General features: G+C 40.5%; 1 protein-coding gene across 1 annotated transcript in view; it reads right to left on the bottom strand.

The window, feature by feature from the left end:
- The window catches only part of hcn2b (hyperpolarization activated cyclic nucleotide-gated potassium channel 2b), a 36,804-nt gene extending 18,885 nt beyond the window's left edge, over window positions 1-17,919 (bottom strand). The window contains exons 1-3 of the mRNA XM_063012446.1: window positions 17,111-17,919; window positions 10,332-10,755; window positions 3,748-3,909 (exon numbers count right to left, since the gene is read on the bottom strand). Coding sequence (XP_062868516.1) covers window positions 3,748-3,909; window positions 10,332-10,755; window positions 17,111-17,850 — 1,326 coding nt within the window. The 5' untranslated portion in view covers window positions 17,851-17,919. The remainder of the gene's footprint in view (window positions 1-3,747; window positions 3,910-10,331; window positions 10,756-17,110) is intronic.
- Between the last annotated feature and the right edge of the window lie 1,552 nt (window positions 17,920-19,471).

The raw sequence follows: 19,471 nt of genomic DNA, 5'->3' as shown, positions 1-19,471 counted from the left end.
AAATTTGTGATTCTCAAATACTGATGGACATGACATTTTTTGCAGTTATTAATATTGTAAAATGTCTCCCACAACTAAATAAAGAAAAAGTAGAGTATTTTTAATTAAAAAAAATCATTGTTTTATTTTAAAGTTTTTTATTTTCAAATTTTTTGAAGTATTTGTTGATACCTATTCCTAAATATAATACATTCATCAATTATCTTACACTGATTTAAAAGAAACAGTATCAATACTTGAGACCAATGACACAGTAAATGTTGGTTTGTTAAAACCAGTGAAGAAAATACCCTCCTATATATGACATCTTGAGGTCATAGCACACACCATGGTGCTTTAGTCAACAGCCAGAAAGTCCCTTGTGGTGTAGGAACGTTGACATAAAGAATAAATAACCCTTTAGGAACAGCATGCTAACACTCACATTTTGTAACCCTACATGAAGCCGTCCTTTACCCTAAAGACATTTTCCATTCATAACTGTAACACATGCTCATGTTTTCCTACTTTCAACATTTCTACCAATACAGCAATACTTAATCAACTTCATATTTTCTGTGGAAATAATCACATAATCGGTTTAAACAGGACGAATCCTTGCCATGCTAGCAGGATAAATACATTAGCTTGATACAAAATGAAAGATTAGTAAATGTCCTGAAGGGAATATGAGTTCAAGAGGTAAGAGCAGGTGAAGTATTTAAGCTGTTATTGTGACATACTGCATGGCAGTGATTACTAAAGCAAGCAATGTGGCACTATGGGGCGCCACCGAATCTGCTGAGAATGTAAATTGTTGATTTGACATTAATATAATTGTGAAGTGTTCATTTTAACAGTGTGCCTGCTGAGATTGGTTATCATATGTTATTATGTAAATAATTATAAATTATTACATAAAGAGTAGCACCAGGAAGCTGGATGAGAGACTGTAGCTTTTTAACAACCAGCTCAAACTTGCAGGCAGGTATGATAGATTTCACACAAACACTAATTTTGATAAAACAATGAACTCTCAGACATAAATCTACTAAAACTGCTTAATTAAGCACAATGTCTGTTTCCATTTTCAAATTCTCAGCAGTCCATTTCTACATCTGACATGACCATCAAGTTTCGTGGATTAATTGACTACAAGTAATCTGCTCATATCACACATACAAACGTCTCTTTCATATTTAAAGCTTAATCCTCCTGACCTTCTCCACATATGCCTTTGTTGTACGGGATGGTTTATTCTGGGTTCGGATTTGAAAACGCTAGGTCACAGATCACAGAGAACAGATGGATCGAAGAGGATCAGATGGTTTTATTTGAGTTGCATTGACCTCCCAGACTGAAAACAAGGCTCAGTCTGATTTTACCCAAACCATCTGGATATTATTTATCTGAGCCAGAATTACATTTTAATTGTATTAGCTTTCTAGTACATCACTGACCTATCGTGTCCAAGGTCAAATCCTGTAATTTTTATTAGTTGTAATAATAGATAAATTAGATACCTACTTAGAGATACTTGGTAAAAAGCTCTATACAGGTACAGTTATGTTGCTAAAGGTTATTGGGCAAAAGCTTTATTTCTTCACTCAGAAGCTCATTACTATAGAAATAGTGGTATAGTGGTGTCTAAGGTTATTTCCTTCCACTGGAAAGGGCCCCCGGTGCATTTCTGCAATAACTTTGAGGTAACCCTCATACAGGTTCCAGTGGCAGCAGAACAGCCCCAGAGCACAATATTACCACCAGCTTGCTTGACAGTAAATACAGTGGTGTTGGATTTTAATGCCCCACTTTTTCTGCTTATTGTGACCAATGTTATGGAAAAATTAGATTTTATGTGTCATTATTTTGATATAGCAGATTTATTATTTTGATATAAGCATATTTTTAATAAATTGACACAAATATGTAAACTTTTTTGGACAAAGACAAAAACAGAAATATCTTCAATCCTAATACTTCCATTATAAAGATCTTTTTAAAGTGTGTCTAAGTTACATGTTGATCATGTCCACTGTATATGCTAAAAGATACAAATGAAGCATCACATCATCATTCCAACATCCCATATAAAGTATTTCGGCTGAATCACTGAAGCCTAGTCGAGTAAAGGATCTAAGAACAGACAGACACTTGAAGTGAAGAAGTGTGGAGAGGCCTGGATCATTAGTCAGATCATTCATCACTGTGTCTGTCATGTAAAGCAATCTTCCACTGAGCTGCACGTACTGATTACTAACTGATTACTAAGTGATGTTAAATATTAATATGGCAGTATTCTGAAAGAAATAATTTCTGATGAATTTATATTAGAAATCATTTAAATATATTTGTTCTTTTTCATGCTTTCCACCAAATTCAGGACCAGCCATTTAGAGGTGTCAGTTACATGCTATGACATTATACTGTAGTACAAGTTTGGTTATCTACTTAGGACATTCAGAGGTTGCCAGAGTTATTGTGCAGCGCTGAAAGGAAGTGGTTGGCAAACAGAGGTTAGATGTAGGTGGAAGTTGGCACTAAGAGCCTGGCACTGGCAGGCTAAAGTAAGAAAGAGAAGCATGGGATGGCACTGCAACCCTAACTAGATGATTTAATTAACACCTTCTAACACTGTTCACATCCACCCTGGGGGGCAAAAGTCTGAGACCAATAGTGAAAATGCTTTTACAAACACATAGGGGTAAACAAATAAGAACATGGAAAGAGTAATAGAGTAGGAGACCAGGGTGTTTATGTGGTGGCACTAGTTCTTTTACTGCAGAGAAGTCTTTAGTTCTTATAAGCTGTGATTTTATAAGTTAGCAGTGGTAGCTCAGTGGTTAAGGTACTGGACTAGTAATCAGAAAGTTGCCAATTTAAGTCCCACCACTGCCACTGTTGGGCCCCTAAGCAAGACCCTCAACCTTCAATTGCTCTAAAAAGGAATTCAGTTATAATTGTAAGTCGTTTTGGATAAAAGTGTCTGCTAAATGCTGCAAAAGTAAATGTATACATTTAGTATTGTGTATACTGTGGTCTCACCCATTTTACTGTTGGGGAAAAAGCTCTATACAGGTACAGTTATGTTGCTAAAGGTTACTGGGCAAATGTTTTATTGTTGTGGCACTTAGAAGCTCATCACTACAGAAATAGTGGTGTCTGAGATTATTTCCTTCTAATGGAAAGGAGCCCTGGTACACTGTAATAGAGTACAAGACCTGGGTGTATTTGGACCAGCAGCCACCCTGACTAGGATAAAATAGTTATCAAAATGAATACATTCATTATTCAAGTGTGTCTTTAGGTAAATGTTACCTACATGTAAAATGCACATCCTATTACTGATTTGATTTCATATCAAACAAGCATCAGGCCACCACACTAGCAGGTGGGTGGTTGCTGCTATAAAATTCAGTATAGATGGGAAACAAACTCAATGCACCAATACACAGGGGAGGGACTGGCATACCTCTTCAATGCCTGACAGAATGACAGCAACTTTAAGGTTAAGTTTTCTCTGTCTGAGTCTCATAAATCATTCAAATGCATCAACAGATTCTGACTAGCATGAGTGTAGGTGAGTAAAGCAAAAAGTAATGTTACTTATAAAGCATGTAAATGTAAAGGTAAAGGTTTAAACCCAGGTAATCAGGACCTTGGTTCTGTGCAGCACTTACTCAACTCCTGAACCACTGCTCCGCACCAGTTAATTCCAGTAAAAATGACTTGTGAAGACGTCAAGGTTATATTGGAACCCACACTTACCACCATCTTGTTGAGTGAGACCCAGCAGTCAGAGGGAAAATCCTGCAGCATGGGCACCAAAAACTGCAGACAGCCGTCCCAGTGACACAGCAGCAGCATCATCCCGATCAGGTTAAAGATCCTCATGACTGCACTCGCCAGGTCATACGTCATGTGGAAGATCTGTCGATGAAGCAGTGCAGGAAAAGAATAAGTGAAGATTCATTTACGTCTCAATAAATATTCCTTCTCTTCAAAAATTTCAATTATTTATTCATTCATTGTCTGTGTTACCACTGCTTTATACTGGTCAGGGTCGAGGTGGGTTTGATTTATTAGGCAAAAGGCAGGAAACACACCGGACAGGTCACCAGTCCATCACAGGGCAGACACAAACACACAGTGAGGGCAATTTTTTGGAGCTCCAATTGGCCAAACACCACTCGGGCTGGGGAATCAAACCCAGGTCATCCTTGCTGTGAGGCAACAGCGCTACCCACTGCACCACCATGCCAGCCTTCTTGTTGTATATTTTCATTCAATTCTACACACACTTATACACCATTTTACTCTTTTCACACACAGTGACGTCACTTTCTACACAGACTTGTTAATTACTATAGACATCACCGTATCACTCACTACACACACTACTGTGTCAATCTCTTCACGCACGACCATGTCAGTCACCACACACATTAGTCATCACGCCAGTCCGTCGCAGGGCACCAAACACTCACTCATTCACTTACTCATTTCTGAGGCAATTTAAAGCAGAAATGACTTAACTTAGAACTATGGGACGTATTTGATGTGCAGAACCCACACTACCTGACGGCTGCATGCCACCATGCCAGAAAAAAACTACCAAAACTACAACAGTAAATAAAAATAACAATAATTATGTGTTAATTTATTAATTGCTTGAAATATTCAATCACACTGTGACAGGATGTAAGGATCAAACCAAGGTCCACTGAACCCATGCTGCTGTGTGCCACCTACTTTACAAACTGTGCCCTCACGCCCCCTCACCCTGTCCATAATCGACCCCCCCCCAGTGCGAAGGCTGTACTTGCACCAGAAACTAGACACCCTGTTAGCCATTGTCCCTCCCCCTCCAATCGTGTGCCTGTGCAGGCAACCAGCCGGCTGATCGAGATTCAGACTGGAGAGCTTGAGATCTCAGTTGTTGTTGGGCTAGTGTGTTTTTATCACTGCATCAGCCAAGCATCACCTTCCACATTTATATGTTGTGTGAAAAGACTGAAGTGATTTATAATGATATATTTAATATAGCAAAATTTAGCTTAGCTTAGCATGAGCTTTAAAATCCCAAACAAATGTTGCGGCCTTATACAAACTAATATCTTAAAAAGAAACATATGTAAGGCAGAAGTCTACACCAGCAAAGCTTACAAAGCTAATAAACTAAAAAGTAAGTTTAAAAATATAAAACATCAGAACCTTTTCATCACCATCATGTTTCAGATTCAACATCAAAATGCTAATCGCTGATTAATAAGTGTGCGTGAAGGATAAAGCACCAGTACTTAATAACATTCTGCTAAAGACAATCAAGTCTGAATCCTGAAGAAGGTGAGCGGTGCCTAGGAGACGCACTGTGTGCCCTTTGTTTGTGGTTACAAAGTGAAGAAGGCTGTTATCTCTAAGTGTTCTGGTTCATGTCCAAGTTCTCACTCAGTGCTGGTTTGTAGATTGGCACCCATGTTTCCCTTTCATACCAAAAAAGGCCTTGTGACAGCTAGAAAAGCTGAGTGCCGTACATAGCATTCGGGTTAAAAAGGTGTCTAAAACAGACAAGTCAAACAGTTATAAATGGATTTCTGTTTAAACCCTGTCTGACCAGGACATGCTTGGATATTGATGAGATCCACAATGTGGCTGAAAGTTTGTAGACATCTGACCATGAGCTTGTCGGACATCTCATTTCAAACCACTTCGCAGCTATAACTCTTCAGGGAGGGCTTACCACAGATATCTTAAGTGTGCTTATAGGAATTTGTTCCCCCATTTAATTAAAAGAGCATTTCTGAGGTCAGACCTGGCTCACAAAAGACGTTTCAATTAATCTCAAATGTGCCCAGTGGGGCAGAGATAAGGGCTCTGACGTTCCTCCATACCAAACTAATATCTATTTGGATCTCACCTTGTGCACAAAGGTACAGTTATGCTGGAACAGGAAAGACTTCTAAAACTTATGCCACAAATTTTGAGCATATAAATAATTTTATTTAATTGAATTAGTTTAATAAACACAGTTTGCAATGGCTGTAGCAGAAACACCTGAAGTCAATAATTAGGCTGTGTGTCCATATACTTTTGATCATATACACCGATCAGCCATAACATTAAAACCACCTCCTTGTTTCTACACTCACTGTCCATTTTATCAGCTCCACTTACCATATAGGAGGACTTTGTAGTTCTACAATTACTGACTGTAGTCCATCTGTTTCTCTGCATGCTTTGTTAGCCCCCTTTCATGCTGTTCTTCAATGATCAGGACTCTCCCAGGACCACCACAGAGCAGGTATTATATGGTTGGTGGATCATTCTCAGCACTGCAGTGACACTGACATGGTGGTGGTGTGTTAGTGTGTGTTGTGCTGGTATGAGTGAATAAGACACAGCAGCGCTGCTGGAGTTTTTAAACACCTCACTGTCACTGCTGGACTGAGAATAGTCCACCAACCAAATATATCCAGCCAACAGCGCCCCGTGGGCAGCGTCCTGTGACCACTGATGAAGGTCTAGAAGATGACCAACTCAAACAGCAGCAATAGATCAGCGATCGTCTCTGACTTTTTATGTCTACAAGGTGGTTTAACTAGGTAGGAGTGTCTAATAGAGTGGGCAGTGAGAGGACACGGTATTTAAAAACTCCAGCAGCGCTGCTGTGTCTGATCCACTCATACAAGCACAACACACACTAACACACCACCACCATGTCAGTGTCACTGCAGTGCTGAGAATCATCCACCACCTAAATAATACCTGCTCTGTGGGGGTCCTGATCATTGCAGAACAGGGTGAAAGCAGGTCGAAAAAGAATGTAGAGTAATAGATGGACTACAGTCAGTAATTGTAGAACTACAAAGTGCTTCTATATGGTAAGTGGAGCTAATAAAATGGACAGTGGGTGTAGAAACAAGGAGGTGGTTTTAATGTTATGGCTGATCAGTGTATAGTGTAGGTAAAATATGTCTATGATAAAGAAAAAATAATTGATACAAAGAAATCACATAATACTATAAAATATTTAATAATATCTGTGATTCACATTGTTTACTAACATTGCTCTTTCTTTAATTTCTTCAACTTTAATGGCAAGGCTGGTATTTTATACATAGCCCTGCCAACCTTGGCACAATGCTGGAAATAAAATGTATTTCATAACAACCCTGCCAACAGATTGCCATGTAATTAAATAGATGGTCTAGTATTGGCCGTGACGGAAACATTGCTCAACACCAAAAATTGGCACAATGCAAGTGTTGAAATTTGTCCAGTGTTGGCATAAAGTCAACCCTATATAAACACATTCTCACCCACTTCTACAAGCCAGGAATATTTAAAATGTGTGTATGTGTACGGTCTGAGCATTAGTAACAAGTAAACTGAACTAAAATTGGTGTCTTATTTTATTTTCATCAACTGCTTTATCCTGGTCAGGGTAGTGCAAGGCAGCAACACCCTGGACAGGGTGCCAATCTATCACAGACAATCCCCAACACCCCCACTTCCTCAGACATGGCCAATCATGTCTGTTTAGACACCAGGCCGACCAACAGCAATGCTGAGATTCAAGAGCCTATTGGTGTTGTGATTTTACATTTTACATTTACATTTTCAGCATTTAGCAGACGCTTTTATCCAAAGCGACTTACACAATGAGCAGAACACGATGAGCAATTGAGGGTTAAGGGCCTTGCTCAGGGACCCAACAGTGGCAACTTGGTGGTGGCGGGGCTTGAACCGGCAACCTTCTGTTTACTAGTCCAGTACCTTAACCACTGAGCTATCACTGGCCCTGATTTATCATATAAAATAAATCATACACTTCTAACATCATCATTCTAATGTGTGCCCATGTGGACAAAGTGAGGTCCATAAAAACGCATTTGACTTCTGCTTAACAGGGTCTGACTACTGCAAATTCGAAACATTTCAGACATTTCGAATAGGAAAACTTTATTGAAGGTTGGGGCTTTTTAGTGTCACAAATGAAAAGCCTTTTCACTCTCATCTGGAGATCATAATGGCTGGGAGTCTGAGGATGCAAAACTGACCCTAATACCTAAACTGGCCAATCTCAGGCTTTCAGCTTACAGATATTGCTCAAATTTACATGAGCACAATTAAGAAAATGATGCAGTCTAATGCATAACCAATCCAACTTCTAACCTCAGCTGTGCTATCAGCATTTGATGAAGTCTGCAGCTTTCCTCAGCTGAGGATGGGGCAGCTACAGCAGTAGAAGGGAGGCCACAATTGGAAACAACTGAATACGACTAGACTGGGTAGAAATATGAATAATTGGGGGGAAAATGATGAAGGCTGAAATTTTTTGTTTTTAAAAGCATGTGCTAGCCCTTACTTCCCTAGGCTAGTAGGTGTGGTTTGATTGGGGATACCCAGTAGAACCTGGTAGTTCTAGTCTAGATTCTGGCATTGGTTACCAGTCTTCTACAACATCAGCTGATGAAACTAATCAAAAAATCCATTAATAATTAATGACCATGACTGGATTACACTGTAATCAGGACAGGAAATGTCAAGAGCTGACTCAGCACAACCAGCATAACCAGTTCTTTTTCATTAACTATTTAAGTTTAACTCCAGTTATTTATGTAACATAAGTGTGACACGATCCTGATGCAAATGGTTACCTAATATGTCAAAGTCAGTGTTTCCAGCACTGAGCCACTGAGATGTTTTTGTATTCATGTTTTAATCTTTGAGACAAGTAATTATTTCAGGCTGTGTTAATGAATCCCTAAAGTCTAATTAGCCACCAGAATTTCAAGACCAATAAGCAAGGGACGAAGAGCGTTGAATGCCATTACTGATTAAAAAGCTCATTTCCTGAGAGGACACATAAAGCAACAAGCCTTTAATTTTTAAGTTTTAATCATTGTGTGTTCCTTTATTTTGTCACGGAGTGCCCTTAACCAAACAGAAGGCCTGACGGAGGAACTGGCGTGCTAATTTGTTTAACTGCAAGTTAGCACAGAACTGCACTATAAATGGAAGCTGGTGGAGTCTGTGGTGAACAGCAATGCTTCAGTAGTTTTGGAAAAAGCTGATTTGTTTTTAGTTTATAAAATTGATCTAATACTGGCCTGGCCTGCTGATCAACAGATATAATTGGTTGTGTCTGATGGAGGGAGGGTTAAATGGGGCCAAAAACACCATCTCTTCTGTCTGGTTGACGCCCTGTACCACTGAATGTGAAATCCGCTGCTGGCTGGTGTAAAGAAGCAGTCAGCAACTGCACACATCATCGAAGGGAGAGGATGCTAGTCTTCGGTGCTCCTTGACCAGCATGGTGGTGATACATGTGGCAGAAGAACTGGAAAAAGGAATTAAACATGACTAAACTGGGAGTAAAAAGGAGTGGTGTGGGGGGCAGAATCATTAAGGAAATATTATAGCTGGTTTCCTGGAGCTGTATAGCACCACTTGTCACCCTATTTTTTGTCCTGCGTACCCCTATTTTATTTCTTTATCCAATTTTGTGTCTAAATGGGTATTTTGTATACATTCTGTCCTAAAATGCAGTTCTGGTAGATATGTGAGCTGCACCATTGTAAGTCCTGATATTATTGTTCACTATTCTAAAGGTCTGCTTCAAAGGCCAACATGCCTGGATTGCCTGTCGAAAAAGTCTCAGTTGCATTAGTATACGACCTTTGGTGCTCATTTAGGACTGGCATTGTGTTTTCTCCTGAAATGCAAAGTTGGTACAATAAGCAGAATTTTTCATTATAGCTGTTCTGCAGAAGATTGTGTGGTAGAAAGAGCTGAAATTTAATAAGCAATCTAATTTTCCCCCCTCTCTGTTGGAACTGGTTTGAACCGAATTTGCAGACCAGTCATACAGATGAGAAGAAGACAAAAGAAGTTGGCTGTTCAGCCCATGACCAGAGGTGGCAATTTAAGAGGAGGCTGTTTTGACAGGGTAGCCTACTAAACAACCAGAACAAGGACAGAAAGAGCAGGATAAGGGCTGTGAGGAGCAAGCGTCCCACTGAGGATGTGCTCCCTTATAAAATATACACATGATCTTAGTTTGGTTCCACTGTTATGGCTATGAATAAAAGAAAGAACAAAGGACACTATACACAGTGCCCAATTCTATTTAAAATATCAGTGTCAGTGTCTGACCTTACAAATACCTTCCAAATGAATTGGGCCTTTCCAGAGGAGTAAAGACTGTTATAGTTACAAATTAGGCACTCCATATTTAACACCCATTGTTTTTTACTGAGATGTTCAATAAGCTCCTAGTCAGGTGTCCTCATACTTATGGTAAGATGTATAAGAAACAGCTTTACATACTACAATACAGCGGCTCTTACCTCCTCCCACTGATGGATGTAGCGGATGAGCCTTGAAAGTCTCAGAAGTCTCAACAGACTCAGGATTTTGGTGAAACGGACAATCCGCAGTGCCCTCGCCGTCTTGTAAACCTCAGAGTCGATTCCTTTCTCCACAATGAGAAAAATATAATCCACTGGGATAGATGAGATGAAGTCCACTATGAACCAGGTCCGTAAATACTTTTGCTTGATCTTTTTGGGGTCAAGAATGATCTCTGTGTTGTCCTCGAAGACGATGCCCGTGCGAAAGTTGAGCACTAGGTCCATGAGAAAGAAAGTGTCCGAGACCACGTTGAAGATAATCCAGGGAGTGGTGGTCTCGTCTTTAAAGAAGGTAATCCCCACAGGGATGATGATCAGGTTGCCAACCATGAACATCAGCATCGTGAAGTCCCAGTAGAACCTGCACGACACAGAGGGAAGCAGATCAAAATATGTGGTGTTATATCGACCGTAACACTGCAGGGAGGTTCAAAACAGAGACATTACATTACCTACATTTACATCCATCCAAAGCAACTTACGAGGGAGGCAGAATCAAATCTGAGCAGATGGAGATCATCACAGCAGTGCAAATGTGAGTAATGTAATAATATAGGTGTGCATTTACGATGCCCTGTCTTGTAAAGTGCAGGTTTGTACCATTAGCTAGACAAATGAGAAAAAGACCAAGAGAGATGGATAGTATATCAAACGCGAAAACATTTGCATTTATTTACTGGCAGATTAAACCGAGAAATGTAGTAAGGCAGAAGCAAATCATTCTGTTGGATGGGATTTCTCAATACAATTCAGCCAGTATCGGTGTATAAGCTAATCCTATACAAAAACAAAGGATCAGTATCAGAAAGAATTTGCTATATTTGTAATCCAATCCACTGACATATTTTTTAATTTAAATGTGTGGTTTTGATTCAGGTCAGTGCTCATCTTGACACCAAAAGACTAAAGACATCATACTTTCAAGCTTTGCATATCTGGCCTGAATTAGTCAGCATATTAGTGAGCCTTATGTTACTGCCAATAGTCTTGCAATGGGATGTCCAACAAGCTCATGATCAGGTGTCCACACACTTTTGATACTATTATGTATCAGCTTTAAAAAGTCACAAAGCAGTAAAATAAACACATTAATACCAGCAATTCTGGCACTGACTGTAATCGGGATTAAAGCCAACACAGGTCATGTGTCACCTTGACCGGTCATTCTGTGGAGCTAAATGTGATGATGTAACAAGAATACATCTGTCATACACCTTTGATATTAAATCCCAGTGAAAGCAAGAGCAGGTCACACCCACACCCTATTTATTTGCAACCCACCTTTTTAAAACGTGCACTTTTAATGTGTGAAAAAGCACTAACCATATTACAAGCCGAACTACTCTAGTGAAGATTCATTAAATCACAGGTTTGTTCACTGTACTGTTGACATTTTAGTATCCATTTATCATGGATGAAAGCACAGTGGTTAGCTCACATGCAAATCCTGATGTCTCAACAGTTAACAGCAGAAATCACACACACTTCACTGTTACCTCTTGTCTAGACATTTCTTCCAGTGACAAAGTGGATTGCAGATGAACTAAACAGCTTTAGTCCTAAAAAAATCTTATTCATTTTTACAAGTGCAAATTTCCTCACATAGTCCTTCAAACGTTTATTCTTGTTATAAGATCACATCTGATTTTGCAATGGTGAGGTGCTCAGTTAGCACAGCAGTCTAATGCACTGGTCCATTAATGCAAAACCTCAAGTTGAGTCTCCACTGTATAACACAAGGCTGGTCAGGCACTTGGTTGACCATGTCGGAGGAAAAGAAAGCTGTCTGTCTGCAACGTCTCGTACTTTCTGGCCCATGCAAGAGAAATGGAGAAATGCAGGGAACAAAAACATGATTCTCCATAAAAGTGAGGGCTTTCTGTCCCAGAAATCCTTGGCCACCAGTGACCAGTAAAAAGAAGTGGTTCATGCCTTAATTTGGTCAGAGGAGGTGAACTGTGGTTTGGAAATATAAAAAAAAAAAAAAAAAACATATGAACATATGATATATAGGGTTTTACGATACTAAGATTCTGAAATAGGGCCGTATAAACAACATATATAATATAGCTAAATATAAAATATTTTTTCTTCTGTACAGAAGATTTTAAAAGCAGCACTCAAGCATTCAAAAGTGGCAGTAAAGAAAAAAAATCAAAATCTAATAAGAAAAAAGTCTGTACGCAAACATGAAAACGATAGCTCACAATGACAGCACACGGCGGCGAAACGTTGAAGGTTGCCAGGCAGACGCCTCGAACAATGGATTAAATGATGACTCAAATTACAGGTTTATTTATACAAGCATTCCAGGAAGAAGCTGAGTTGCTTTCAGGATGGAGCTGATCACTTATGAAATACATCCTTATGGCTAATATAGTGTATAGCGTTTCATGATTCTGCCAACCCCCTGTACAACCTGTGTGCGTAATGTGTGTGTGGCAAGGTCAGGTGAACCACAGACACATGAACACAATGGATATAAAGAGTTGAACTGGTTGAAATCTAGTGAGAACATTGACTGTCATTTATTCATTGTTCTAATTGAGATGTTCTCAATTTCTCTGTTCACTCTTTTGACCTTTGCATTGCTGCATGATGTCCTGGCTGGCTGAGAAGGCCTGCAGTCTGGCACATGACTATTTCAACATGCAAAGCTGCCTGATGCATTTTTTTACACCAGCCAGTAGCAGGGTCTATCAGTGAGCCTAAGCAAGTCCGGAGGACAACACTGTTCTCACTAATTTCTTTCACCGCAGACACGTACAGACAGGAGTCGCCTTTTCCATCCTTAAACATGGCCAAATGTGTATCTGTTGTGTGTTAGGCTATCGAATAAGACTTCTGTGCCACTTTCTATATTTAACTTAATATTAATTGCATTAAGCAACACAATTACAAACACACTCACACCTAGGGCCAGTTCAGAGCAGCCAAACCGACTGCATGTGTAGAGAGGTGAGAGGAAACCAGCGTACCCAGAGAAAACCCACATGAATACAGTTAGAACAAGCAATTTCTTACAGACCAAAGGCAGGGATCAAACCCAGGTCCCCAGGACCCATGCAGGATCAACTGTACCAGCTGTGCCACCATGAAGTTTGTTTTAAATGGAATGTGTTTTTAAAAGAATGTTGAAATACAAAATGCATAGATTGAAAAAAAAGAAAAAAAGAACAACAAAAACACCACACAACAAATACCAATAAACAAAATAATTTCTAGAGAACAATAAAACAAATTAAGCGTAAGTTACATGTGTTAATGAAGACGATAAACCTACAAGGTCAATTCGCCTAATAAATTGGACAGTAAGTGTGAATTTTCTGGCACTGTGACTGAGACAGACAGACATGGACGTAAAGCAAAAGGTTGACTTTATATAAGAACATCCAAGCTTTATACATCAATGTCTGGTCAATAAATGAATGATTGAATGGGAAGAATAAATATGTTTAAATTTTCCTAACTTGCTTCTTAAAGCCATTATATCGATAAACAAAACCCAGCATGGTTCCAGTGTGTTTGTCTAATTAAACAGCCTTCATTAGACTAGAGCTTAGAGCTGCACAGTTTTCATCTGTTTATTATTAGTGCAATATTTGCTTTTGCAGTAGTGATATCACAGATAAGCCCTCTAACCAATCAGTAAATGTTTTATTGGGCCTGCAGATCAACCTTGAACACTTTGGGTTAGTCATTCATGAAGACTGGATGAATCACCAGGCTTACATGATCCAACAAACAGAAATACTTTTGGTTAAGAAATGCCCTTCAGTTCCAGCCTCTTATATTCTGACAGATTTGTAATCTGTAATATAATTTGCACATCTGATCGTGTAGCAAATATGGACAATATATTAAAAATAACTACCAAAAGGCTTAGCACAACTGCATTTAGTATTTTGTGTAACCTCGTTTTTCTAATATAGCATTTAGTATTTGTCTATAATGCTTGATGTGATTGGAGAATCCATCGCAGGGCCTCTTTAAACCCTTCTCAATGCAGAAGCTTAAAAAAATCCCCTCCTTGGTCATCTTGGTCACTTTGTTATTAGCTCACCAAACACTTCTCAATATAGTTTAGGTGAGCTTGGCCCTGTGGTCTCAGACGTATTTAAGTGTGTTTAAATGTATGTTTGTGTATCATTGTCCTGCTAAAAGATAGAACCACAACACATATTTTGATTTTAAAATCTCCTGGTACTTCTTGAAGAGTAAATTAGTGAATGAGTAAATGAGTAAGTAAGTGAATGACTTAGTGATTGAGTGAGTGAATGAATGAATGCGTAAATAAGTGTGTGAGTAAATTAGTGTAAAATAAGAGAGTGAATGAGTAAATAAAACTGTGAATGAATGAATGACGACATGAGTGAATGAATGAGTGAATTAGTGAAGAAATAAATGAGTGAGCGAGCGAGCGAGTGAGTGAATGAATAAGTGCTCAAGCAAGTGGATGAGTGAGTAAGTAAGCAAAGAAGTAAATGAGTGAGTGAATGAATGAATGAGTAAATGAATAAGTGACTGTAAGTGACTGTGATTTAGTGAGTCAGTGAGTGATTAAGTAAAGTAAATAAAAGAATAAGCAAATTAGTGAGTGAATTTGTTAGTGAATAAGTGAGTGAATAAATGAATGAATGAGTGAATAAATAATAAAGTGAATGAATGATTGAGTGAGTATAAATGAGTAAGTTAATAAATGAGTGAATAAGTGATTGAGGCTTTAGGAAAAACCACTGCAGATGAAGTGGTGAGTGAAAATGGATAAATGAATGCATGATGTTTTGTGTAGTGGCAAATCTGTTTTAGGTCACAGCCGCTGATTAAATGTCTGAAGGAACAGATAATCCTGGTTATAATGACTGTATTCTTAAAACCTTTTATTATTACACACTGTTACATTTTATAAAAATACTAAATAAACACATTTAGTAACACAAACAAAAATAGATTTCATTTGAATTTTGGAAGTTATTTAAACCTCCTCCCACCCTAAAAATAACCTGAATCTTCCACACACTGCTGTGTAATTCACATAAAACCAGCTTGAAATGCTTGATGTCATTTCGGTCCATATTGTTTGCCTGCTACCTGCCCTACATGGCGTACGGTCCGTAAACGGTGATGTGTCACAGCAAGGTCACCACAAGGACGCACTGAATGAGAGCTGATAGAGGCAGAAGCACACTGGCTGCACCCATTTTAATACCCTGTTGTTTAATATGGATGAATTGTGGTGTGGTGGTATTGTCCCTGGTCCTGAAACACAGCACGCTTCGACAGTGGGATTATTTAATGAATGATCTCACACTATTTTAGACTACGAGGCATGGGCTGTGTCTCAATCCGCATACTAAACAGAATGGCAAAATACCAAAGCACTACAGGTTACCATAGATACCATGGGTGGCGTGCTATTCTTAGTATTTACTACAGGAGAACGCATGCACTATCTTGAAATGTGACAACTACACCCCTGCTATTTTCAGCCTTGAACTCTGTATCCAGTATGGGAAATTGTAAAGAGCCGTGCATGCTTCTTGTGCATTAATCCAAATTTATTATATAAAAATCGTGCCCTATTTCTGGTGTAAATGCACAGCAGGTAGTGGTGTCACACCGTACCACAGACCTGGGGATCAGGGTTTGATGTTCACCTCCAGTTTGATTTGTGCTTCCAGTATGCATGTGGGTAGAATTCGACTCTTGTGGCTACATATTAAAGCTTTGCAGCTATTTTATCACAAGATTCTAGATATTTAGCAAAGGAATCTGCCATGTTTTGATTTGTAGGTTTTTTACTCCATGATAAGATACACTTGCTTTAACCAAATTGTTTTGTAGTGCTTTTTTACCCTGTTTGTGGTATTTTTCCATATATATGATATTTTAATGACTAGTGGTATTTTAGTACTGCCCTGTTATGGACTGACAACGTATCTGGGGTGTTTCCTGCTTTTCAGCCTATGAATCAGTCCCACCGCAACCCTGACCTGGATAAGCAGTTGTAAAAATGAATGGATATATGAATAGTATCACAGTATGCTTGGCACAGCCTCATGGTCATTTGAAAACAGGTACATTATAACTATTTAAAAATATCTGTATGTAAATAGGCGCTTCGGTGGCGCAGCGGTAAATTACGATAACCCACTACTGCTGGGCTCCAGAGTTCGAATCCCAAGGGGGCATCTACATACAGACATGACTGGCTGTGTCTCCAGGGTTGGGGGATGGCCGGGGCCCCGCGATGGATCGGCGTCCTGTCCGGGGTGTGTTACAGCATTGAGCCCAGTGTCTCAGGGGAAACCGTACCCACTGCGACCCTGACTAGGATCAAGTGGTGACAAAACATGCAAATAAAATGTAAAAATTCGTAATTTTCTGTGTAGCACCAGCTGGACTGTATGGCTAAATGTATGTGGACACCTGGACCCCCCTCCCCACAGCCTTCCACTCTATACAAAAAACAGGGTACTTTGGATATAGCCACATATTTTCTAATAGTGTTGGTGAATATTCTAATGGACCGTTTTGTCATGGCATCAGCTTTATTAAAAAGTATGCATGGCATCACTCTAAATAACCTTTCTGTCATCGTTCTGTATTTTATTTCAGTCTCGTTTATATTACTTGACTAACCATGCCAAATCTGGTGGTTGTTGATCATGTGCGTTTTTACTGGCACCTATGACCTGATAAGGAGGTGTTGGTACCTGAAGTCGCTGTACGGATGGATGATCCAGTTCCCGGCTGATTTGACCCTCTCTTGCTCCTTTTCCACCGCCTTCTGGCTACCGAACATGCGGAGAGAGAATTTGTTGACCCCGGGCTGCAGCATGGAGCTGAACTGGCGCTGCATGTAGTTTTGCGCGTCTCGAACCTCTCCATCCTCCACCGCTGTCGGTCCGTCCTCGGCTTTGGAAAGCGCGCCTGTCTGCGCCGGGCTGGAAAACGCCACCCGCGGGTCCTTCTTATCCGGCGGCTCGGTGGCACCTACGGGCGCTATTGATCCGTCCATGGCGGCGTAAGGTGGACACGCAGTGCTGGCTCGTTTCTCCTCCGGTGTGTCCGAGCCACCTGTCTGCTTGTCCTGTTTGGAGAGAAGTGAGGGCGAGCTCGTGTCTCTCCTGCAGTCTCCGTTTACGGCGCGTCTCATGCCCATGTCCTCCTCCTCCTCCTCCTCCTCCTCCTCCTCCTCGACATTGACTCTACTGGACGGGGAACTGGTGTCTTTGTTGGCTGCACCGAACCCGAAGCCGCGCGCATCGCCCTGGTAGAGCGAGACAGGCGCACGGAGCTCAGTGGATGCGCTGGAGGAGGAGGACTGGCTGGGTGTTGCTCCCCCTCCTGGTGTTAAACGACTCGTCCTACAGGGGTCATTCAATCCTGTCTGGTCCAGCCTTGCTTTCCGCTCGCGTCCTCGGTCCTCGTCCGCGTCCTCCGCTTCATCCATGGCGGGAAACGGCGGTTACACCAGGCGGGGATGAGAGCGCGCAGGCAGGCGGAGACCCGGCGGCGGCGCACCTTGTTCTTCCCGACAAGACTCCGACTGTGCCGTTGCTATGACTACAGTCGCAGCCTGTAGCCTCGGGCGCCTGTACACAAACAAACCTGTAGATTCAATTAGTTTAGAATATGTATTAATGTATTAGGGTTTAACGTCATGTTTTACACACTTTGGTTACATCCATGACAGAAACGGTAGTTACTCCTTACACAAGATTCATCAGTTCACAAGTTTAATATGGACAATTTTGTTTCTCCAGTTCACCTCACTTGCACGTCTTTGGACTGTAGGAGGAAACCGGAGCTCCAGGAGGAAACCCACACAGACACAGGGAGAACATGCAAACTCCACACAGAAAGTACCCATACCACCCCACCTGGGGATTAAACCCAGAACCTTCTTGCTGTAAGGCGACATTGCCACCCACTGAGCCATTGTGCCGCCCTGGTTGCATCCTTGCTTTCAGTCACTAAAGAAATTCTCATCATGTTCGTGTGGGTTCCTCCTACCACCTAAGTGAGTGAATGAGTGAGTGAGTGAGTATGTGATGCCAGCCATGGATTGGCACCCACATAAATACCCACATTGTGCACAATGGTTCCAAATGGCACTTGAATCACTGAGACTCGGAACTAAATAAAGTGATCCTTCATTCATTAATTATTTGTTTTACCACCACTTTATCCTGGTCAGGGTCGTAGTGGGTCTGATTCATTGGGCGAAAGGCAGGACAGAACCCGGATAGGTCGCCAGTCCATCCCTGGACATAAGTGTCTACTAATAAACATTGGTAACAGCTTATTTATTGAATAATTCTATTTTGTATCAAGAAAAATGTCTTTTTCATGTTTTACCTGTTTTTAAAACTCTGATTAGGATCACAGTGAATCCTGTTCTTCCAGAAGCATTGTGCGCAATTCTGTAACACACCCTAGACAGGGCGGAAACCCATCTATGGGCCTTGTCCACCCTCAGATATAGCCAATCATTAACTGAACTAGTAATTCAAAGGTTGATGGTTCAAGTCGCACCACCGCCAAGTTGCCGCTGTTGGGCCCCTGAGCAAGGCCCTTAACCATCATTTGCTTGCACTGTATTTGGTCTATCTTGTAGGTCGCTTTGGGTAAAAGCGTCTGCTAAATGTAGAACAAATGTAAATGTAAACAAATGGCGCCTCCTTGTGGTAAATATGACAGCATGCAGACGGAATTGCACTGAATTTGCTTTACAGTGTATGAACTGCACTATGTTTTACATGTATGATTTACTGATTTCAGCTGAGACCTCTCTCCAAAGTGTTTTATATTTGTTATCAAACAAAATTCAAGCAATTATGGCTTAGGGGTCTTGTTTAAGAAACCGGAGCTCCCAGAGGAAACCCATGCAAACTCCACACAGAAAGGACCCAGACCGCCCCACCTGGGGATCGAACCCAGGACCTTCTTGCAGTGAGGCAACTTTAGTTATAGCAAGAATACAGGAAAAGTAAGTCATGATCTTGAGAAAACCACTTAAGAGTTCATAAAAATAAGTAATCTTAAGTAAACGTTTTATCTTGAGATTACAA

Source organism: Trichomycterus rosablanca, chromosome 17 (assembly GCF_030014385.1).
Source record: "Trichomycterus rosablanca isolate fTriRos1 chromosome 17, fTriRos1.hap1, whole genome shotgun sequence".
NCBI classification, from domain to species: Eukaryota; Metazoa; Chordata; class Actinopteri; order Siluriformes; family Trichomycteridae; genus Trichomycterus; species Trichomycterus rosablanca.
Note: the sequence above shows the minus strand (reverse complement) of the source record. Positions and strands in the feature narration are given on the sequence as shown.